We start from the raw sequence: 24,307 nt of genomic DNA on the forward strand, positions 1-24,307 counted from the left end.
ATGAATTTACAATGCAAGTTTTTCAGCAATCACTGAACATACTCAGTGATGATCGCTGGAACTGAAAATACAGAAACACAAATACAACGTGAAAGGGAAAAAGGATTATCATCAAATAACTGAGAGAGATGATCAACACTCCTTAAGCTGAGACATCTACTGGTCGCTAGGAACACTGGAGGTTGGGTTTTCAGGTACCTATTTCTCTAGCCGACCGCAGGTAGTAGAAGGGATAGAAGAGAGTTGACAAAAGGAAGTAACAATAGCAAACCTGGACGATTCTGTACTTTGAAGCACGATAGGTTTGAATAATACCTTGAGATTTCCTTCTTCAGCAACACCTTTGTCTTTCGATGTGGTGTTCTGGTTCTTTATGGAAGTCTCTTTCTCTTTTTCTCTCTTTCTCCCCCTGGGATGAAGAATCTCTAAGAGAGACTCCTTTTTAGAGAGTTGGTGGGTTTATGGTACTGAATTGTGAAGTCATCATCAACGTCGTCTTCATCATCATCACCATTGACATCCTTTCCAGCGTCAGGATAGGTTGGAGAATCATCGTCATCTTCATTGTCATCGTCTTCATCATCATCTTCCTTATCACCAGCATCAACTGCAGGGGTGATAGGAAGGTCTTCGTCATGAGCTTCAGCAACAGCTCTGGCGGCTTCATCAACGACCTCAACTTCATTAGCTTCATGGGAAGTGATGGTTTCATGAACAAACTCAGCTTYATTAGCTTCAGCTCTAGGAGCATCAGCTTCAACATCAGTTGTAGGGACAACAGTAGCAGCATCTAAATATTTATCCCCCTCTTTGTCATCAGCTTGACGAGAGAAGAGGTTATAAAAACTCAGACACTCAACGATCTCGCTTGAAGAAGACTGACTTCTAGAGCCTGATCCAGCATGAGGCGATCCATATCTATGAAGAAGGGTGTAAGAGCTGGTACTGGACGTTGAAGGAGCTCCAGCATATGCCGCAACTAGGGGTGTAAATGAGACGAGACAACTCGCGAGCTACTCGAAATCGACTCAGTCAATACTCGGTCAACACTCGACTCGAATAAGCTCGACTCGAACTCGAGCTCGACTCGACATACTAACGAGCCGAGCCGAGCTATCTGATACTCGACTCGATAGGCTCGTGAGATACTCGAATATATTTTTATATAATTAATTATATAATACATTTTATAAAATATACAATATAAGAAATTAATAACAATTAATTTATAATATAATATTAATGTGATTTTAATATGATTTCTTTTAATATAATTTATAAAATATACACATTTTAGTCTCCCTCCAACCTCCGCCTTTTCAATTTCAACTTTCACAATTAGGGTTTTTACTTTTCACTTTTCATTTTTTTACCTCACCACTCACCAGGTTGCCTCCTCCTTTGGCTCTCCCTCCCTCATCAGCCATCGCTCATCGCTTCCAGAGACCAGAATCGAGACCAGTCGGCGTCGTCGCTTCCCACCCGTCTTCTTCTCCGTCATCAATCATCTCTCGGCTCTCCCTCCCTCGTCGCTTCCCACCCGTCTTCTTCTCCGTCAWYAATCTTCTTCTCCTCGGCTCCTCCCYCCACATCCGCAAAGGTACAAGGTCTAATACTATTTTCTCTACTAAAAACATCTACAAGTTAAAACATATTATCTGCGACCGTGAAGGTACAAGCCGATATGTTATTCGAACAGGGGTCTAATCAAGTTAAAACATATTTCACATCTATGGGAACAAATATGTGTTTACTGTGTTTGGTAATTTGGTTGCTTGTTTGATTTCTGTTTTTAATTTTGATTCCTTTTTGGTTACTRCACATCTACAAGTAACTAATAGAWYTATTATTGTTGTGGATATTATTTTTGGTATGTTTAAATTTTGATTCCTATATGAATTTGCAATCACCATTTACAATTATTATTGTTGTGGATATTATCGTTGACCAAACATTTACAATTCTAGAGATGTCTAGTGGACCACAAGTATCTTCTACGGCTGTTGGTGCTTCAAATGAAGATTTGGATGTAATTGTTGATGAAGGAGGATCAAATGAAGGGGAGAATGTGTCCATGGAGGTTAATGAAGAGCCTTGTGAACCCCCCCCCCCCTTAACACCACAAATAAAGAAGTTGAGAATGATAATAATGTTTTTCATAACTCTAAAAGACAAAGAAGATCAAAAGTATGGGATGAATTTTTTGATCCTGAAATGATAAAAAATCAATGGAAAGTAAGGTGCAAGTATTGTAAAACTCCTCTTTCTCTTTTGAAATCTAAGAGCACTACCCATATGCACCGACATTTGGAATCTTGTGTTATGAAAGCGAAACACGTGAGACAACAAAAGTTGATTAATTTTTTGCCATCTGATTCGAGCACTGGTACAAATCAATCTGGATTTGTTAGTGCTTTACATAATGGTAAACTTGACATGTTAAAGATGCGAGAGGGGATAGCCCATTGGATCACTATGCATGAGCATCCTTTCAGTATTGTTGAGGAGGAAGGATTTAATTTGATGATGAAAAGGGGAATACCTGAATGGAACCGTGTATCTCGAGTTACTATTAAAGCAGACGCTTTCAAAGTCTATGAGTTGGAGAAGAAAAGGCTAAAAGATTTGTTCAAGAAAGTAGAACGAGTAAGTTTGACTACAGATTTATGGAAGTCAAAGCCACAAAAAATTGAATATATGGTGATTACCGCTCATTTTGTGGATCTTGAATGGAAGCTTCAAAAGAGGGTGATTAAATTTGTTCATTTGCCTCCTCCACGTAAAGGTGCAAATATAGCTGATTGCATCTTAACATGTCTAAGGGAGTGGGAAATTGAGGACAAAGTAAGTTCTAATTTGGTTAATAAATTAGTGTATATATGTATTTKWTTTTATTTATGACTTGTGTACTAATAAAACTTAATCTTTGTGTATTCGTGTTAGGTTTTCACAATTTTTGTGGACAATGCATCTGCAAATGATTCTTGTATTGCAATTTTGAAGGATAATTTTGAATCAAATGGGAGGCTTATTTGCGGTGGAAAATTGTTTCACGTCCGATGTTGTGCCCACATTCTTAACATTATGGTTCAACATGGTCTTCAACAAGTGAAGGATATTATTGTGAAAGTTCATGATACCGTTGATTACTTGAACTCAAGTGAAGCACGTCTTAAGCGTTTTGGTGAACTTGTAAGCCAATACAACATGAATCATCRGAAGTTAGTTCTTGAATGCAAGACACGTTGGAATTCAACATACGATATGCTAGATTGTGCCATCAAGTTTAGACAGGTATTTCCTCGATATTCTTTGCATGATCGTAATTATACTTCTTGTCCTACTGAAGAGGAATGGAGTAAGATTGCAAAATTGCTTGATATATTGAAAATATTTAAAGATGCTACTAACTCCATATCTGGTTCTGAATATCCAACTTCCARCTTGTTTCTTSCTGAAGTACRAAGGATTAAAGTTATGTTGGATAAACAATCTCARTCGAATGATGATTTTGTTAGAAGTATGGTAAACCACATGAAAGAGAGATTTGATAAATATTGGGGGGAGTGTAACATGCTAATGTCAATAGGRACCGTGTTAGACCCTAGATTGAAAATGAGGGCTATAGAGATTGCATGGCCTAAAATGTTTCCTTTAAGTGTAGCTCGGGATAATATTAGTAAAGTCAAAGASGTGATGTATGAGCTTTTTGATGAATATGTGAGAATGTATTCTTCTTCTATTGGGGATGAAAGTGTCGAATGTGAATTTGGATCAAATACTCGTGAAGGAAATGATGGATCTAGTGGTTTATCTGAACTTTTGTTAGATGTTTTTAGTGGGGAGACATCGGTAACTCGTGTGAAATCTGAGCTTGATATGTATCTAGAAGAGGGGTGTTTCTTTAGTCAAGACTACAAATTTAATGTCTTATCTTGGTGGAAGGAACAATCAAACAAGTTCCGAATTTTATCTAGAATGGCTGCAAATATCTTGTCTGTTCCTATCACTACTGTGGCTTCGGAGGCAACTTTTAGTGCCGGTGGTCGTGTAATAGATCCTTATAGAGCTTCTCTTGCTCCGGAAACGGTACAAATGTTAATGTGCACGAGTGATTGGTGTAGATCACTCCATGGCGTGAAAAGGAAGAATAAGGTAAATGCTTAAATATGCTAAGTTATTTATCTTTACCTTTAACATGTACACTAATTTGTTTTTGTTTTTATTGTAGGAGAACGAAGAACAACCAAAGGAAATCTTTATTCAAGTGCCGTTCATGGAACCCGGGATTTGAAAGCGAAATAAGATTGTTGATTTGTTGATGGATTTATAAGTACTTGGTTTTAATATTGTATTTTTCTCGACTTCGTTTTGATTTRTTGATGGATTTATAATTTGGTTGTAAACTCTTAATTTTCTGGATTTAATTTGTTGGTTTTTAAATTTATTTTGAACTTCTTATTATTGTCATGCATTAAACAAGTTCGAGCTTGATTTGAGCTTGATTCGAGTTCGAGTTCGAGTTCGAGCTTGATTCGAGCTTAGTCCGAGCTTGATTCGAGCTTAGTTCGAGCTTGAATCGAGTTCGAGTTCGAGTTCGAGCCTGAAAAATAGTTATCGAGTTCGAGTCGAGCTTCAATTTTGACTACTCGCGAGTTTTTGAGTCGAGTTCGAGCTTCGAGATTAGGTTTCGAGTTCGAGTCGAGTATAATGATACTCGAGCTCGACTCGCATCATTTACACCCCTAGCTACAACAACTCACCATGCCTGGCAAGCTGAGCATTCGCTTCATCGGCTTTGCTGGTTAGAGCAGAGATAGCCTCAGCGTTGGTGCGCACAGTAACTTGCACCGCAGAAAGTTGTTCCTTGACCTCATTGACGTCAGCTTTGACAGCTGAGATGTTAGCAGAAACATCATCCCTGAGAGGCATGCCTTTATGGACTTCATCCATTTTTATGAAGATAATCTCTACGGCGGGGAGTAGCAGCTTCACGTCATCAGCCATGTTATATTCCTCTTCCATGGCTGGGGTTCTTTCGCCACAAGGACCTGAGGGTTCATCAATTGATTCTCTCCATGTTGCCTTCGAGAGGATAGGCGTCCATTAACTAAGGTGTTTCGAGAAGAGCAACCTCAGGTCCTATAGTGGGTGCTTCATCATCAGTGAGGACAATCGTTGATGAGTCATGAGCACGTGTCGAGACCAAAGAAAGAGGAGAAGAAAAGATGGCTGAGACTGGTGGAAGTGGGTGTTCATCAGTGGCTATGATGATATTCACACCTTCAGTGATTTGGGTCACTGAGGCGGTTGGGATCGGAGCCACATATACGACAGTGATTGTAGAAATCACTGAAGAGATTGGAGGAGACCAAGATGAAGGTGCCTCGGGATTAAGGCTAGTTTCAATAGTTGAAACCTTTTGAGAGGTAACAGCCAGAGATGTGGTTATCCCCTTTTTGGCTTTCTTGGCCTTCGATAGAGAACCAAGAGTGGTTTGAGAGGAGGTTCTTTTGGAAGAACAGGAGGTGGTGGTTGGGATAGACTTTGGGGGGTTTTCCTTAGTCTTGACCACCAGAGCAAGGTAAGGACATACCGACATAGTTGAAGAAAATGAAGAAGGATGTGCAGGCACAATTGCAGAGAGTGCAATGTCTTCATTCCTCAGCTTATGATCCAAGATTCTGGATCAAGCTTGTAGATGGGTACTTGTTGCCAAAAATCTTGGCAAACACCATGGACAAGAACCTGGTGTAAGGTACTACCTTCTCCCTTCGGCGCTTGTTCAGCTTCAGCACCAGATCTTCAAAGATCACACCAGCAAAGTTTATTGGGCGTTGACGAATGACAGAGATGCCAATGTTCAATGCAACTTTGGAGGGTTGATCTTGGCCACCAATCTTGCCTCCCAAACATTGGATGAAATGGGAAAACAAGAACTGCCAAACCGCAGACATGCGGTTCTTCTCAATCTTTGAAAAAAATAGATATATTATCTAGGCTATAAATTAGGATAGTCATTGATTGTAAATATCTTTTCCTAATTTTATGTATCTTTGTATTATAAATACCCAATAATATAGCCTCCACAAAGTGTGGTATCAACCTAATTTGCTCCTAAAACCCTAGTCTCGCCGCCTTTCTCCTCTCCCTATGGTTGTCGACGATGATCTCTCCCTCCCTCTCTCCACTTTCTTACACATGTTAACTATTAAACTTTCATCTTCCAATTACCTCCTATGGCGAAATCAAATCATGCCGCTTCTTTCCTATCAGAATCTTACCGGACACATTGACGGCACCTCTCTACTGTCGCCCTCTACCATTGAAGTCGACACAAAGATTGTCCCAAATCCCGTTTATATTTCATGGCATGAAAACGCTCAGCAAGCCCTTATCTTTCTTCAATCTTCTCTTTCTGAAGAAGCCATGGCCGAAGCCCTCAGTCTTAAGACCGCTCGTGATGTTTGGCTTGCTCTTGAAAACGCCTATAGTCACGATTGTATTAAATGCATGCAGATCCTACGTGACTCCTTGCGTCGTCTTCAAAAAGGTAATTTATTTTTCTCCGACTATGCTGCCAATTTAAATCCTTCTGTGATCAACTTATTGCGATTCGTCATCCGATTGAAGACCTCGATAAATCCCACTGGTTCTTATGTGGTCTTGGCCCCTCTTTTGAGACCTTCTTCACAGCTCAACATGCAATCAAGCCTTGTCTCTCCTTCCATGATGTACTCTATCAAGAAGAAGCACATGATCTTTTTCTCAAATCCATCACGGTTCTTATACGAATGGTCGTGGTCGCTCTTCAAACAGTAGTGGAGGCTATTTTGGTGGACATGGTCGTGGTCTCCGACCACCCCATTGTCAATTATGTCGCAAGGATGGTCATATGCAACTCAGTGTCCCGATCTTGCCTCCTTTGCTGCATGATCTAATGCCATCGATGCCAACCTTGCCACCGCCTTCCATTCGCAGTGTCATGTCACTGACAACTCTCCGAATTGGTATGTTGATACCAGAGCAACGTCCCACATGACGCCATCTCTATCCAATCTTGACACTTCCAAACCCTATTCCGGCAAGGATCATGTTACCTTTGGAAATGGTAATACTCTTCCTATCTCTCACATCGGTAATTCGTGCCTTCGTAAAATATCAATCTATTTGGTGTCCTTGTCGTTCCTCATGTTACAAAAAATTTACTTTCTATTAGTAAACTAACACGAGATCAACATGTTGACGTGTTCTTTTCTGACACTTTCTTTCTTATTCAGCATCACCTTTCCAAGGCAATTCTAGCTCGGGGACGACTTGATCGTAGTCTTTACATTTTTAGCACGGCCAACAGGGGGTTTTAGCGACCTTTTCTTCAAATCAGCTGAAAGCTTCCTTTGAAGTTTGGTACAATTATTTGGGACATGTCTCTTTTGATGTTATTTCCTTTTTAGTAAAAACAGGCCGTTTGTTTGTTACTTCTTTATTACCTAAGCCCCAACATTTGTTTTTTTTTTGTCAACTCTCCAAGAGTAAATGTTTACCATTTCATATTAATTCAAAACGCTCTTTGCATGTTTCGAACTTAATTCATTGTGACTTATTGGGTCCTTCTCTTATTAACTCTACGAACGACTATCTTTACTATATTATCTTTGTTGATGATTTTTCACATTTCACGTGATTTTATCCCTTACGTTCAAAATCCTATGTGTTTGGAGTTATCTCGGCTTTCTTGATTTTTGTTCAAACTCAATTTGGTTGTATAAACTCAAAACCTTTCAGAGTGATAATGGTACGGAATTTCTTAATCACCAAGTGCGAAATCTTTTTCTTTCGAATGACACACATCATCAAATCTCATGCCCTTATACACCCCAGCAAAATGGGCATGTCGAGCAGAAGCATCGTCATATTACGGAAACTGGGCTTGCCATGCTCTTTAATGCTCATGCTCCTGCATCTCTTCGGGTGGATGCGTTGTTATCAGCCACATACATCATTAACAGGTTACCATCCAAAGTCCTCCAACAGAAAAGTCCATTCGAGTTACTATTTGGATCGGTGCCAAATTATGACACTTTTCGTGTGTTTGGTTGTCGGATATTTCTGTACCTGTGTGATTACTCTCCACATAAATCAGCAACGCAGAGCTTATCATGTGTCTTTATTGGCTACAACACCCAATACAAGGGATATCGGTGTTTAGACTTAACCACCTCGCGGATTTACACATCTCGACATGTTCAATTTGATGAGAATAATTTTCTCTTTGTTGGAAAATGGCCAATTGTCTATCTTGCCTCCTTGGTATTTTCTAGCTTCAACGAGCTCTCAATCCTAGCCTGAATCTGGCCCGACGAAGCCACCCGCCTCCTATTGATGACCCTTCTCCTCCCATAGTGCAACCCACTTATGCTGCCTTAGCCCATTGTTTGTTTTGCTTCGAACATACGAAGAAACAAACCACTGTCCAGTCCACTCCACAACAGTCTGAAAACCCGGCAACCGTTGTGCCACCACCCTTACCTATGGTCAACACCAACTCGCTGCCCATTGTCGCAATGTCCGTACCCATGTTCGTGCCTCCATCTACGGCGCCAACCACCTCCACGCATCATATGACCACTCGGGCCTGTGTCGTTATTTTCAAAAAGCGACATATACTCGATCTTGCTCAACTCGAACATAATCCCTTCATTTAGCCATGTTCACTACCAAAGAACCATGTGGCTTTAAAACAACTGCCCAAAATGATTTGCTGCTATGACAGAAGAAATGACAACTCTTTAGAACAATAACACTTGGACTCTCGTTCCCCGCCCGCAGTCATCCAATGTTGTTGGCTCTAAATGGGTCTTTCGCACAAAGTACCACTCTGATGATACTATCAAGCGACTAAGGTTCGCTTAGTTGCTCAAGGGTTCACTCAAATACCGGGTTTGGACTACTCCCTCACCTTCAGTCCCATTGTGAAGGCTTCCACTGTTCAAATTGTTCTTTCACTAGTTTTCCTTCATAAATGGCCTCTCCATCAGCTAGATGTCAAGAACGCCTTCCTCAATGGTCATTTTACTAAAAGCGTGTTTATGGAGCAACCACCAGGTTTCATTGACCTATGTTTTCCTAGCCACATTTGTCAGCTCAAGAAGGCATTATATGGTCTCAAACAATCCTCGCGAGCATGGTTTCAACGCCTCAACTCTTTTCTCACAAAATTGGGTTTCTATGTAGTCGTTCTGATACCTCTCTTTTTGTGTATCATTTGGGCTCCTGTACTTTGTATCTCTTCGTCTACGTTGATGATATCATTCTTACCGGCAATCATCCTGATATGATAAAACACTTCATCGATCGTCTCAACCAAGAGTTTGCAATTAAAGATTTGGGGCCTCTTAGTTACTTTCTTGGTCTTGAGGTTACTTATGATAGTGGTGGTTTATTTTTAAGTCAAGCCAAATATGCCAGTGACGTTCTTGTTCGGGCTGGATTCCAAACCCGTGGCTACTCCCTTCTCCACAACGGATTACCTTACGAACTTCAGTACGCCCTTTGCGGATCCTACCACATACCGATCCCTTGTTGGTGCACTCCAATATCTTACCATTACGTGTCCCGATTTATCCTATGTTGTCAACCAAGTGAGTCAATTTCTATATGCTCCCACGCTTTATCACTTTCATGTTGTCAAACGAATACTCTGTTACGTCAAAGTGACAATTTCTTTTGAACTCTCATTTTCCCATTCACCAACACCCTCTATACTTGGTTACTCGAACGCGGATTGGACTCGTTGTCTTGATACTCGACGGTCTACTTATGGATACTCCATATTTCTTTGTGGAAATTTGGAGTGCCAAGAAACAACCTATTATCTCTCCCTCTAGATGTGAATCCGAATATCGTGCCATGGCCAACACTGCTATATAGAAATTATATGGGTCACTCATCTACTTCGTGAGCTTCATGTCTTGCCTCCAGACCAGCCTACTCTCCTTTGTGATAACCAGAGTGCTATCTTTCTCAGTCTGAATCATGTATCTCATAAACAGGCGAACCATATTGATATTGATTCACTTTGTTCGCGATCTTGTCTCATCTGGGAAATTATATACTCGTTTTGTTCCAACCAAGCTTCAACTGGCGGATATCTTCACCAAAAGCCTTTCTTGAGCATTTTCGTACAAAGTTACGAGTTGGACCTCCGCCAATTCGCTTGAGGGGGGGTATTAAGGATAAATCTCATAACAAATCGTAGATATATTATTATTAAGGATATATCTCATAACAAATCATAGATATATTATCTAAGCTATAAATTAGGATAATCATTGATTGAAAATATCTTTTCCTAATTTTGTGTATCTTTGTATTATAAATACTCCATAACATAGCCTCCACAAAGTGTGGTAAATTTTATTAAAACTTACATTCAACCTAATGAACTTTCGTCACTTGTATTGTACAAGCGGGAGTACAACACTATATCACTTGCAAAGCTTAACCGACAAAGGCTAGAAGTCATTATCCATAATCATAAATGTATAAGCATGTTAATAAAAAAAAATTGCATTCTCAAGAAATGAACTATTATAACTTGAGTAATGCAACAATAACCTCCGATAAGGTGAAAGAATATTCAAATCATTCGAAGGCACAAAGAAACAATGATAAGCATGCAAATGCATACATACAAATTATCACAACTACAATGGTCTTAAGGTAACAGAATTCCTTATTATCCCATTGCATTTATCGGTCAAGTTTGTGTTTGTAACGTCCTAAAATTTAGAATATTTCAATATATCAAAATGGTATCCTAATGTCAAATAATTTTCTCTATATATCAATGCTTCGATATGTACATATTCTTCTTCAGGTGTCAATCATCATATCTCTCTTTTATCCCACTTTTTTCCCCAGTCTAATAGTCGCATAGGTTGCAAAAGTTTTAACAGAGTTTGGGTGAGCCTAGGGCCCAGTGAATCCACGGTTTTCATGCACGAACAACTTTTACAATAAACAATTTTTGCAGAGCTTCATAACTTAAGCATGCAATTGAAGAAAATAACACATTTCACAAAGCAACGACATTATGGAAGGTGTATACTTCACAAAACTTTACCTGGCAAACTCACACAACATGTCCACTCTTACGGCTTAGATCCAACAACTATACAAGCTCACACAATATGTTTGCCCTCATAGTTGGATTTTGACTAACAGACTCACATAACATGTTTGTTTTTACAGTCGACGTCATAGTACACCTCATTGCTTAACAAATATAAAAATAGACATGATGATGCATGTTCAAAATATATCACGTTAATGCAGATGCAACCCATTGAACTCATAAAAATCCAATGCAAGCTTGCATATAATTTTAAATATCGCATACAACCATTTAAAAAGTCACATGTACTCGGCATTTAAGTCGTAACCTAACCAATCATCAAGGTGGCCACCGTCCCCCTAAGTTACGTCGAACCTGCTGAAATTGACCTACAGAAATGCATCTTCTTTTCCTGTGTGGACCTTTGCCTTACTCTCTCTTTAGATCTCGAAGGTTTATATATGAAGCTACAACCTTCCTATCCTTTTCATAGTTAATCTTGGTGTCGGTTTCCCAACCTTTCATTTTCCTTCATAATTCTTGTGATTTAGTAATTTAATCACAATAGCTTGTCACCTTTCATTTTCCGAGATTTAAATGAAGTGGTTTAATTGAGGTTATAAGAATCCATCAACTTTCCTTAGTTGGCACCTTGACAAAATAGTTCCTTCTATTTCTCTACTTGACATAATGCCCCTTGATTTAATTGAAGTGGTAATTTTTCAACGGTTATTACAAACTCTCCTCCTTAACAAAATTTCGTCCCCTAAATATGCTGCAAGTAAACAAATGAGGATACACTTTAATCTTATCTCTCTCTTAGATTCACAAATGGTTTATTGCCCTTTATAAAGTTTCCACCGAACTTCTACGTGAGAAATTTTCTTATTTCTTTGATTGCTTATGGTTCTTCAGGGTGCGTTTGGTACCCTGAACAGGGTGGGACAGGACAGGACACAATTGTCCCATGTTTGGTGTGTCCTTAAGTGGAACAAGATAGAACTAACTAAAACACACACGGGACACGGTAGTTCACCCTTACCCCTAGAACTAAATGGAACGAGAAAATATTTGACCAATCTACCCTCAAAATCTAATACGTAACTCAACCTCTTTCTTCTCAAACACAACAGTCTGCCTCATCTTGTCTCCTTCATCAATCTCGTCTCCTTCATCAAGGTCGACTCGTTCTACCCTCTCCTTTATCAAGATCGATCTCCCCTCTACTCTCTCCATCCTCTCAGGTAATCGATCTCTACTCTCTCTATTGTTTTTGAAATCGATTGATGCTAGAAGAAAAATACAGGAGCTTTATGTTATCGATATCCGCACATTTTGCTCGTTCTGTAGTTTAGGCCCGAATACGGTCGGGACTTGATATAACAGGCCTAGGAATGTTCAATTTATAATTTCTCAAGTAAAGATGTGAAACAGAGCAGAGAGTAAGTTTGGATACAGATATCACGTATAGCCACATATACTCGATATCCAACCAATTCATCTATTGCATCACATGCATTAATTAATTAGAATTCCTTCAAGAACTAGAATTGCAAGAAGCTAAAAACGAAAACCCTGTTATTTTGTTATTTCTGGTGATATGAAAAACCAGTGTGCTATAATTTCCAAACAAAGCACCAAGTTCAGCATTCCAAAACATTATTCTTTTTCTCTTCTGGCTGCACAAGTATCAAACTTCAATCTCAATATAGAGCGATTGCATATTTGCAATAGATTATTTAAGGTATCATTAAATTAAAAAGCTTCTACTTTTGCAAGAACCAAAACCACTGGTTATATCTCATCTATTGTATCGATCTCTCCTTTATGAAACAGAAATAACAGCTAGAAAGTCTCTCCTCTACTGTATCGATCTTACCTACAAGTCTACAACATAGATTATAATCAACAATATGAAACAGAAATAACAAACTGATTTCATTCATATCTTAAACAGCTAGAAAGTCTTGTCTTTCCCTATCTTTAGAGGTATCCTTTGATTTCATACAAATGACAAACCCAAGAGCCAATAAATAACTAAATTCATGAGCATCAATTTACAAACATCTATTGATCCTAATCTGAAATATGACCTAAATCACTTGGTTGATAAAAAGGGCAATTTCATTATTTACGGCTAAAAAAGCAACGACATGGAGAAAACCATCATCATGAGTATCATAACTAAAGAAGAATATCAATACATATGCATGCAGTAAATAAACCCACATTCATGGTTAATTAAAAAAAAAAACACAATCATTCAATACCCACTTCCTAAACCAAAAGTGGAATTGAATCACATCAGTTTATAGTGACTACATCCCATTAACTTGAAGTTACTACATACGGTATTACGATCTTTGCCTTTCATTAGAACATTTTATAGTCTACATCCCACTGACTTGAAGCACATTGAGAGTAATGTTACATGAATTTAGAACATATGTAGATAATTGCTTCCATTTGATTTTGTTTTGTTTCTATAGAATGGATCAGAACCATCTAATTGTAGTTATTAAAGTGTTGAATGCTTACATCGACTTGCTCATACTTTTGGCCAATTTTGCGAATTGGTTAATTGAATATGAACAAGACATGATCGGAGGAGAATTTTAAGACAAAGAACATTCACTAGATTTCAAATTAGATCGATAGAAATCCAACACATCACACGTGAAAGTGACATTATTTGTGTAAATGAGTTGCAAATGGATAGGAATGCATTTGCTATTTTGTGTGAGTTGCTAAAAACACGTGGTGGACTATTATATGATGGTAATGTGACAATTGAAGAACAAGTTGCTACATTTGTAAAYATTTTAGCACATCACACCAAAAATAGATGTCTTCAAGTTAGATTTTATAGGTCGGGGGAAACAATTAGTAGGTATATTCATCGAGTTTTAAGTGCTTTGTTGCGATTGCAAGACATTTTGTTTAGCAAACCAACACCGGTAGAGGATGATTGTACCGACAGAAGATGGAAATGGTTTAAGGTAATCCTTGTTAACTTCTCTCATTATTTGTAATATAAAACATTTACTATTTAGCTAAAACCAAGTTATTTTGTTTATAGGGTTGTCTAGGAGCAATAGATGGAACATACATTAAAGTGACTGTACATGAGTCCGATAAACCAATATACCGAACAAGAAAGGGTCATATTGTTTTTTTTTTTGAAGTATATAATATTTATATACGGCAAATGCAACAAATAAACTCACACACCCTCCTCACCTATGGTGAGGTTTGAACCCCTGACCTCCTAGAACGCTAAGGGCTACGATACCGCTAGGCCAAAGGTCCTTTGGTGAAAGGGTCATATTGTTATTAATGTATTAGGTGCATGCACTCGGGACATGAAATTTATCTATGATTTATCCGGTTGGGAAGGTTCGGCTACCGATTCTAGGGTACTACGAGATGCAGTTACAAGGAATAATGGTTTAAAAGTCCCAATGGGTAATTACTATTTGGCTGATGCAGGATATGTCAATGCTAACGGATTTTTGGTACCATATAGAGGTACTAGATATCATTTACGAAAATGCGAACACACTGGTCATACACCTACAAATAAGGAAGAACATTTTAACATGAAACACTCACAAGCTAGGAATATCATACAAAGGTGTTTTGGTATTTTGAATAAACGTTGGGCCATATTACGAACTCCTTCTTTCTATCCAATAAAACTTCAAGGAAGAATGGTCATAGCATGTGCTTTGCTACATAATTTTATTAGGATGAACATGGTTCTTGATCTGGAAGAAAACACAACACTCACACTAGAAGATATGCCTATAGGGGAAGAGCAAGTTGAATCTATTGATGTTGGTGAATCAGGTAATGAGTGGACTCAGTGGAGAGATGACATAGCCCAAGAGATGTTTCAGTCGTGGATGTCAAGTAGATGAATGGACTCAATGTATTGTTTTATTACTATTTTTGAATTTTAAAATGTTATCGTAATGTATTATTTTGTTATAAATGTTGAACTTTAAAATGTATAGTAATGTTTTATTTTGTTGCTAATGTTGAATTTTAAAATGTTATCGTAACGTATTGTTTTATTAATATTGTTGAGTTTTTAAAATGCTTATCGTAACGTATTGTTTTATTACTATTGTCATGGTGTTAATTTTGGAATTTAAAAGATGGCAAATAGACGTAAYTGGAGTATCCAAAAAGAGCATGTACTGATTAGCATTCTACAAGATATTGTAGCCGCCGGTGGTAGGAGTGATAATGAGTGTTTTCTGACCGGCACATATGAGCAAATCGTTTTAAATATGTGTGAAAACATCTCGGGCCTCAATATAACATCAAAACATATCCAAAACAAAATGAAGCGGCTTAAAGATAAATATTCAGCAGCTTATGACATGTTGAATACAAGTGGTTTTGGTTGGAATGATGTGCATCAATGCGTAACGATGGATGCTCAAGTGTTAGAGGAATACTTAAAGGTAACACTTATATTTTTTATGTGATTATTTGATACTTAATTTCATATGGATAGTGATTAACATTATATATATTTATGCATTTTTTTATAGAAACATCCAAGCAAAAATTATATTGTCAACAAACCGTTTCCCCAATATGCGACTGAAAACGATATTTGGAAAAGATCGAGCTACATGATCGATGGCGGAATCTGCCACAGATGCATTGGAGCACATCAATCTAGAAAGTGAAGTCGGTGCTGATACCGAAGAATTGAATGTGCCTTTGACTACTCTTTCTAATGGCGTTTCTGCATCCTCCATTCCACAAGACATAGAAGCCTAAGAGAAAGAGAAAAGTTGGTGTTTGTGAAGATGCAATCAAGATAATTGAAAAGGGGTTGAATTCGTTATCCGAGAAAATGGATAAGTTGGTATCAGTTGTTGGTACTCCGGGTTTACAAACTATGCCCGATGAGTTAAGCAACATAAGTTTTGATGATGATCAGGTTATTGCTATTAGTATGTATTTTGTTGATAACTCGATTCAACTACGCCTATGGAATAGCATTAATGCTACTTTGAAGCCAAAATTTGTGAGGACCATCTTAAAGAAGTTAGACATGTGATGTTAGTCGGTAAATATTTGATCTTTTGTGTTTAAGTCTTTTGGTATACAATTGTAAACATTTGATCTTTTGTGTTTAAGTCTCTTGGTACACAAAAGAAACATTTGAATGTTGGTAAATATTTCAACTTTTGTGTTGGTGAACATGATGTTTAAATCTTTTGATTTATGAATGTGAGTTTTAATTAATATTGATTTTAGAATTTCTTTTGTATTTTTAAATAGTATTTGTTAACATTTATATCGATTATTTAGTGAAAAAACACTAAACAGCTCACTGGGGTAAATTGGTCATTTTAACCAGTTCTGTCTTATCATGTCTTACTAAACGCTGAATAGCTGTCATGTCTACGTACCAAATGCACCCTCAATGTCCACCTTTACATTCTTAACAGTCACATGGGCACTTTCATCAGTCAAACACTTCCTTATATTAGATACATGGAACGTGTTATGGATGCCTTGAAGTTCTTCAATTAGCTCCGACTTATAGGCAACCTCGCCTATAAAAAGAAAAAAGTGAGAGAAGAAGTAGGTTATCATAAGCTAGGGCTAGGCTATGAAAATTACCTTAGTTGTCTTTTTTAATGCTTTTGATTAAAACTATCATTTAATAAGAGGCGTTGCATTAAATGAGATGCATAATTGTGATTAATTCATGTGTTCCTAAATGAATCTCTCGTAAGAAAAGACAAGGGAGGTTCAAGTGAAGATCCGATGAAAAAAAAGAACAGAAGAATCCTCATGTTTTGGATTAAAAAGCAAGGGGCCATATTTAAACTAAAATCTTCAAAATAAATTAAAACAAAGGGAGTTTGCAAAACTGATCTTTTTGAAAAAAAGCTTTTTATGTGACACAGAATTTTATATCACAATCCTTATATAAGCGATTATTTGTGATCATGAATATAGATAATTTATTGATTCAAAGTTCAAAAAATGGCCTAATAGATACATAATCACTTTGAATAAAACCTCAAAAACGATGAGAACCAATCTCAACAATTCATCTATGGCTTGAATTCATGGTGGTATTACTTTTTCACATGAAAAGTAATATGGTATTGCTTCACATGTACAACTTGTGCAGCCTTATTGTTTCATTTGTAATAATACATTATTGTTTCACATGTGAAACTATAAATGTTTCATTGGTTTTGACGGTTCTCAATATTTTTAAGGTTCTCTTCTCGGAAATTAGATGGTTGAGCTAAGCTATGTTATTTTCAGGAGACCAAAAGCTCCCTCGACATATAAGAGACTTGTCACTTATGACACATGCAGAAACAATCACACATATTTCAAAGATAAGTGTGACAGGCTTTCAGCTTGCTTGGTATTACTTGAGGTCAAACATTCAATCCAGACAGATGCTAAGTAAGCAGATGTTGCAAGAAATACCAAACCGAGTTCGTCATGCCACAACTACGTTACTAAAAGATGAGCTTAGATCATCAGCAAATCCATCTAATGCTCCAATGATCGATAACAACTACTAACAGATTTAATAACGATCATGATGTTTTGGGTTACTTGTATCATAGCGGTTTGACGTAGAAAGGTTGGTACCATCCCAAGTTGCCCCATGACCTCTTCGATGGTCATAATTGTTGTGATCCATCTGTGATCTATTTACATTAGATAATTGTACCGCACCAGGTGAAACTGACATACCAATAGACAAGAATTCATCAAGAACTATCACATTTGATTATTAGATCAACTGCAAATCAGAAGCAAATCATAAATCCACAAAGACAAAGTGACCAAAGGGTTGTTGTTGTGTTGGCCGTAAAGTCCAGCGTTCCTAGAGGTCAAGTGTTCAAACCTCACCAAAAGTGAGGAGAGTGTGTGAGTATTTGGCGTATATAAGTATTATATACTTCAAAAGAAGACATGAAATGGCCTTTGGCCCAGCGGTACCCATGTTTCCAGTGGATCCCAACTTCCAAAAGCAAGAAGTGTGCGAGTTTTTCAGTAACTAAATATTATATACTTCAAATATAAAAGAAGACATGGAGTGAGACGCTTCACCTTGTGTATATTGTGACAAAGAGCTCGGAGAAACCTCTACATTTAGCCTTGATTTGAAAGGAGAATTTGATGCAAGCGTTGAAGCTTGTGTGTTTGGTGCAGATTTGTCTTGGCCAGAAATCTGTTCTAAGAGCGAATATCAGTAATTTATTATACAGAGCAAATAAATAGACACTAAACTTGGTTCTATGCAAAGTTGAAAACAATTGTACCAGCAACTAGTTGTTTAAAAGTAACTTCATGTTTTTGAATATGCTTTTTTCACTATAATCTAAAATCAAACCCAGTATATCTCATCTGGAGGTAGGGGCATGGGGATATGATTTACACAGACATTACTTTGTTCGAAGAGACAGAGATGCTGTTTCGGAGGGTCTTGCAAGAAATGTTTAGCGAAAGATATAGAAAGCACAGCTATATGCTACAGATTTGAAAGATATATAAAGCATCTTACCTCTGTCCCAAAAGACACAAGGCTCTTTTTCATTTTAATCTATAAGTAAAAATACAACAAATTTGACCAAACCTATTGTTTTTGTGAAGCCAAATCAACAAATTCCACCTTTGTAGACAAGAATGTATTGAACATATGAAAGCAGGACACAGACTGTATAAAAGTTAAGTAGCTCAAGGGAAAGGATAAATTACTCCAAATCTCAAAGTTCGGTTGTAAAGAGTCACAAGGCCAGAAAACAGCTTCACAGCATAATCAGCAATCTCCTTGGTTTCATATTCTGCAAAAGCAAAACCTTTTGGTCTATCAGTTTCCCTGTCTCGAGGAATGTGCAAGTCAACCACCCGACCAGCCTGTATTAGGATATCGTATAAAACCCGATCACTTACTCGTTCATCCAAGTTACCTGTGCATAAAAACTGACAGATCAGTTACTGTAAGATGCATAACAGGGTAACAGACAAGCACCACAATATTCATTTAACCAAAAATAATTTGCAAATAAAGCAAAAGATCACTCGTACATAAATGCAAATATTTGTTAATATGCAAGATGGTCCTCTCACAGAAGCACAACCGGAGTCTAGTTGCAATTCCAAGAAAGAATGATRAAGGAAGAGTTTCGGAATAAAATGAAGCATTAAGTCATTCATTCACTACCCCCAACTGAACATTTAACCAAATATATTTAAGCAACATAACTGTTAAAAAAATGTCTTTTTTCATTTCCTTTTTTAATAAAGAAGGAATCTCTTAGTTATTCCTACTTATCATGTCTATTATCGTATCTATTTTTGTGAACTTTCTACTGTAAGTTAGTCTTGGCTTCTCTTCTTGCACTAGTAGTTGTCAATATTGGGTTTCGGGTTTCCTGGTTTGTTTTAACCTATTTTCCTCACATTTGTCCATGTTGTTGTGTTTGTTTAATGTACCAGTTGCTTGATTGCACACACTCTCACCTGTAGCTTGCTCTCTCGTTTCTTTTAGTTTTTGTTTTACAAGTCGGGAGTCTTCATGGATACATCTCTACTTCTTGGAGTAGAGGAAAAGAAAAAGCCTGCATACATCCTACCCTCTAGACACTACCTCTGCGTAGGATTTATTGGGTTTGCTAGGTTTTGTTTGGTTTTAAGGCTTTTACCGTTAACAAAGTATATGCCCATTTCTTTATCCAAATTAATGTACCATCACCAGCTCTAGTTAGCAAAATGAACAAGAAGATAATGATAACCAACCTAATAGTAGACATTTATTGATATTTGATAGAACATCTCCACCTACCATCATGTGTTCAGCTTTAATCATATCCCCAGCCCTCTATGCGGATCAACAAAAGAATAGCATGACTGCAACTGTTGGCTATGTACTGTCCAACTTTATACTTTAAGAAACATTCCTAGAAGGTTATTATGCCATTTGATGTAGAATTAAGTTATCTCCTTATCATGTATTCATAAGTCGACCTATTCTAATTAACTCACTGTTGATTGTTAAAAATAAACTATATGATATGTGCAAAACATTTACAATGGTGACTACTATTTACAGTACAAGTTTCACCAAATTCGGGAGCATTCTACTCCTTGCCTATCTTTCTGCATGCCCTTCATCATGGATTATTGATTTGAGTGCCTAAGAATCAAATCAATGGGGATAAGAATATTTATCTTTGAACACTTTTTTTTTTTTGAAGTATATAATATTTATATACGGCAAATGCAACAAATAAACTCACACACCCTCCTCACCTATGGTGAGGTTTGAACCCCTGACCTCCTAGAAGGCCAAGGGCTACGATACCGCTAGGCCAAAGGCCCTTTGGTATCTTTGAACACTTCTTCCTGTTGAAATGTTAGACTAGCTAATGGTTCTTGTCCAATTAGTAGTTTAGGCTTGATTAACATTGTACTTAGTTTACCCTGATCAATTTCTGTTACATCCAAACCTCTCCTTACGCATTATATTCGACGATCAAGTAGCTAAAAATCTTAATAGTTCTGTAATCTTCTTTCCTACTGGCTACGTATCTTTGAAAGGATGAATAGATTGATTGGCTTAGTGATTACCAGTTAGACAAATTGCAACCAATAAAAAAAATTTAGTGATGTGAATATCACAGATGTAGGAATGTCTATTGCCAGAACTGGGAGATCCTTCCTCCTCTACTCTGAAGAAACTGAAGCTAGAGTTTTCCCCTATTTCCAATTTTCTATGGGAGTCATATCAGTTGGAAAAACACTCATAGTTGATGTCACCTAGATCATATTGGTGCCAATGCTGCAGAACTAATTCGGTTCCTCCTATCGATTTGGCTCATCCGAAATAAGTATTTTCCAAATTTGTATGGAAGGAGATCAAACTTGAGTTTGAGACAATGGATACTTTGGATGAATAACATTCATTCTCTTAATTGAATTTCAATTAAACTTGGCCCAATCTTTTACCAAAAAGATTGAGCCGAATCCTACATGCATTTATTTTAGATAGATACATACATATATAGTGTATATATAGAAAATTTAAAATAAAAAACTTCTAAGTTAATGTATCCTGATGCTTGAAGCCCATATAACTTCAGTTGGTGCTACCCTTGTATTAGTATTGGGTTAATTAATCAAAATTTGGAAGTACAATCTCCTATTCTCCTCCACTTTTTGTGATTTTTGTGCATATGCTACCAGAAACCTGTTCAATTTATTTGTTGAAACTCTATATAGTGATGATGTCTAAGAATACATCACAGCATGTTTTCTTTTATTTAGGTCTAAACAAGGGATCTTGCATAAATCCTCCTCACATGCATGTGCATCTCAATACAACTATGTGGCTAAAAAAAGCTTCATATCCTCATGGTGGCTTGAACTTTATTGATTCATTTCAATACTCTCACCAACTTGGGGGATGCTATTCTTGCTGACAATTTTATATAAACAAAATGGCTTCATTCTCTCACTCTATATACCCTTCTGCAAAGTACATGTCCCCTAAATTTTCTAGTTGCATGTTTTGMCCATGACTCTTTGCCGTTGATCCCTGAGGTCAATCCCTTCTCTCATCTGAAAACCCAAACAGTCAACCAAACCAACATTGGTACTTGCTCAAACAGCCATTACATACATTGTTCTGCAGAAGGGTCTCCTTTATGCAACAAACATCCAATAAATGACTCCTGCATTTAACACCATCATTTCCTAGACATCAGAAATGATTCTAGATTATTGATCTCATATGAACCCAACTACATTCTGGGGATACAAGTATGACAATCCCCACTATAAATCTTGTTTGCCAAATAAAACATGTAGACTGACATTTCAACCTGGTCTGGTCTAACTGTGTACAATTACAAAACAACAGACTTGTGTACGGTAAAATAGAATGTTGTTGGCCAAGGATGGAAGGCCATGGGGCTCATCCAGAGAATACAGAAGATCTCTCACTGGCTCATTGCTTGGAAACCAGTTTTTCGGGATGGGAGGTGTCGTGCTCTTGCATATTCAGTGATTTAACCCTTACCTTTGTGGCATGTAGGTGTTGGGATCTTGCATATTCAGTGATGTAACCCTTACCTTTGTGGCATGTGCATAATCTAAAACCCAATTTAGATGACTAAAAGACAGATGGACAAAATTTAACAAAATAGTGCCATTAAGACGCAAATAGCTGTTTTAATGCACGGTGTCTGTTAAGATGAGTTATGTTACTCAGTTGAAAGCAAATCCCACTGCAAAGTCTTTACAAAAAGGTGATAAATCAGTATACATAAGTCAATCAAGATCCACTAGTTACCTATGACTCAAATGTTCTCAACTTCAAAATAAAACCGGTACAAGTTGAAGTTCAGGGATACTGCTATGAACGTAATCATCGTGTTAATCATACATTTTACCGCTAGTCTAACAACAATTACCCCAAGTGCAACTGCTACAGAAATGAATATTCAAAAACTATCATGAACTAGCCCTAATAAAGTAATATGTCACTCATCCATTGATATTTAAATGTTTAAACAAGAATGCAATGAAAGAGTAAGATTAGTGTAGGATAGATTCGAAAACATACCAATGTAAACAGTGCAACTAGGGTTGGAGGACATTGCAGAAGCAGGAAGAAGGGGGAAAAATTGGCGTCGAAGAGAGAGAGAAAAGACACCGAAGAGTCGAAGACGTAGATAAAAGTCAGCGTTGCCAAGACTGAGGAAGGGATTTTCGTTGGATTGTCTTCCACATTAGATTAAATTACAGTTTTGGTCCCTGTGGTATGTTTAAAGTCACTGTTTTGATCCCTAAACTTCGTTTACCATAAAAGGGCGTGTGCTTTGCACTTTGTGTAGGTTTTTAGTCCCTGAACCAAACGGTCATCCATCTTTTCCGTTAGATTCGATGTTATTACGGTTATTCTATCATATTAAGGGTTTTTATTTTTTTCCCGTTTTTAATTTTCATCTTCTCCTTGAAGAACATCAAGAACAAATCCTAAAATCTAAATTAAACTGAAATCAAAACCCATATAAATCAAAGACTAATGTTTTCTATAGTAAATCAAAATTAGAGCTTTTCATTTGTGAAATTGGGTCGAACAGGATCGGGTTTAACCTATTTTTATATCCAATAGGCCTAATATGGTAAAAAATAAGCCAATTTTTATGGCTTGAAAATTTACACATACCCGTCCTATAAACGGGTCGGGCTTGCTCATGGGCTAACGGACTTAAAAATCTTGTTATATTTTATGAAAACAACTCATGGGCTAACGGACTTAAAAATCTTGTTATATTTTATGAAAACAAAACTAAAATCATAAGTTATGTAAAATAATTCAAAATACATAACAATTTTTCCAACTTAAAATTTGACGTAAATACATAACAATATACATATTTTAGAAAGAAATTGTTTCGCTAATATAAAGCATCGATAAAGAAAATGACTAATAAGATAATAAGGAATTGATCAAATTGAGGTAATTATATTTTCAAATTTAAGATTTTTAAAGAATGTTATTATCACGAGTCATAATTAAGTAGAAGTTGACAAGTATTAAGAATTTTTTAGTTTTATTTGTAAATTTTAATTATAAAATTAATTATTATCTTACTACTTTATTAAACAGATTTGCTCAAAGTCTTAAAGTCTTAACTTTTTTAATCCCCAAAATACCCTTAGCCAAGCGTCCTTTATACGCCTTGACCAATATTTGAAATACTCCTTCACACGCCTCTCCTCTCCCAATATATTCCTTTACACGCCTCTCCTCTCCCAATATATTCCTTTGCACGCCTCCCCCCCCAAGATGCCTCTTCCCAAGAGAACTCTTCCCCTTATCGGCTCCCCTCCCCCAAAAGCACCGATTCACTCCCGAAGATGGTTCCCTTTAAGAGTCCTCCATCGTCCTTCTCAAAATCGCCTTCAATCGTCGCTCTCCAATCGTTCCTCAATCGCTTTCAGGTATGAAAAATTCCCTTGTTTGAGTTTTGTTTTTAGGTTTTGCTTTTGGGTTTTCGCTCTCCATCTGTTTGCGTTTTGTTTTTGGGTTTTCGGTTTATCTGTGTTCTCATCAAATACATTCAGGTATGAAACGTGGATTCGCAGACTCACCCCAAATTTATCTGTTTGCGTTTTGTT

General features: G+C 37.2%; 3 protein-coding genes across 3 annotated transcripts; 2 read left to right on the top strand and 1 right to left on the bottom strand.

Annotated features, from left to right (window-relative positions):
* The first annotated feature begins 2,295 nt into the window (after window positions 1-2,295).
* On the top strand, window positions 2,296-4,294 carry LOC112514125 (zinc finger BED domain-containing protein RICESLEEPER 2-like). The gene is made up of 3 exons (XM_025120457.1): window positions 2,296-2,844; window positions 2,944-4,155; window positions 4,232-4,294. The coding sequence occupies exons 1-3, from the start codon at window positions 2,296-2,298 to the stop codon at window positions 4,292-4,294; spliced, it is 1,824 nt and encodes a 607-aa protein (XP_024976225.1).
* A 10,184-nt stretch (window positions 4,295-14,478) lies between these two features.
* Window positions 14,479-15,036, top strand: LOC112514126. The gene has a single exon (XM_025120458.1). The coding sequence runs from the start codon at window positions 14,479-14,481 to the stop codon at window positions 15,034-15,036; it is 558 nt and encodes a 185-aa protein (XP_024976226.1).
* Window positions 15,037-17,494: 2,458 nt separating this feature from the next.
* On the bottom strand, window positions 17,495-23,048 carry LOC112514127 (serine/arginine-rich splicing factor SC35-like). Its single transcript, XM_025120459.1, has 6 exons — window positions 23,039-23,048; window positions 22,746-22,876; window positions 21,801-21,852; window positions 18,878-19,089; window positions 18,230-18,350; window positions 17,495-17,860 (listed from the first exon to the last, which is right to left on the bottom strand). The coding sequence occupies exons 1-6, from the start codon at window positions 23,046-23,048 to the stop codon at window positions 17,700-17,702; spliced, it is 687 nt and encodes a 228-aa protein (XP_024976227.1). The 3' UTR covers window positions 17,495-17,699.
* Window positions 23,049-24,307: the final 1,259 nt, after the last annotated feature.

The sequence above is a fragment of the Cynara cardunculus genome, assembly GCF_001531365.2.
Source record: "Cynara cardunculus var. scolymus isolate 2C chromosome LG 6, CcrdV1, whole genome shotgun sequence".
Lineage (NCBI taxonomy): Eukaryota > Viridiplantae > Streptophyta > Magnoliopsida > Asterales > Asteraceae > Cynara > Cynara cardunculus.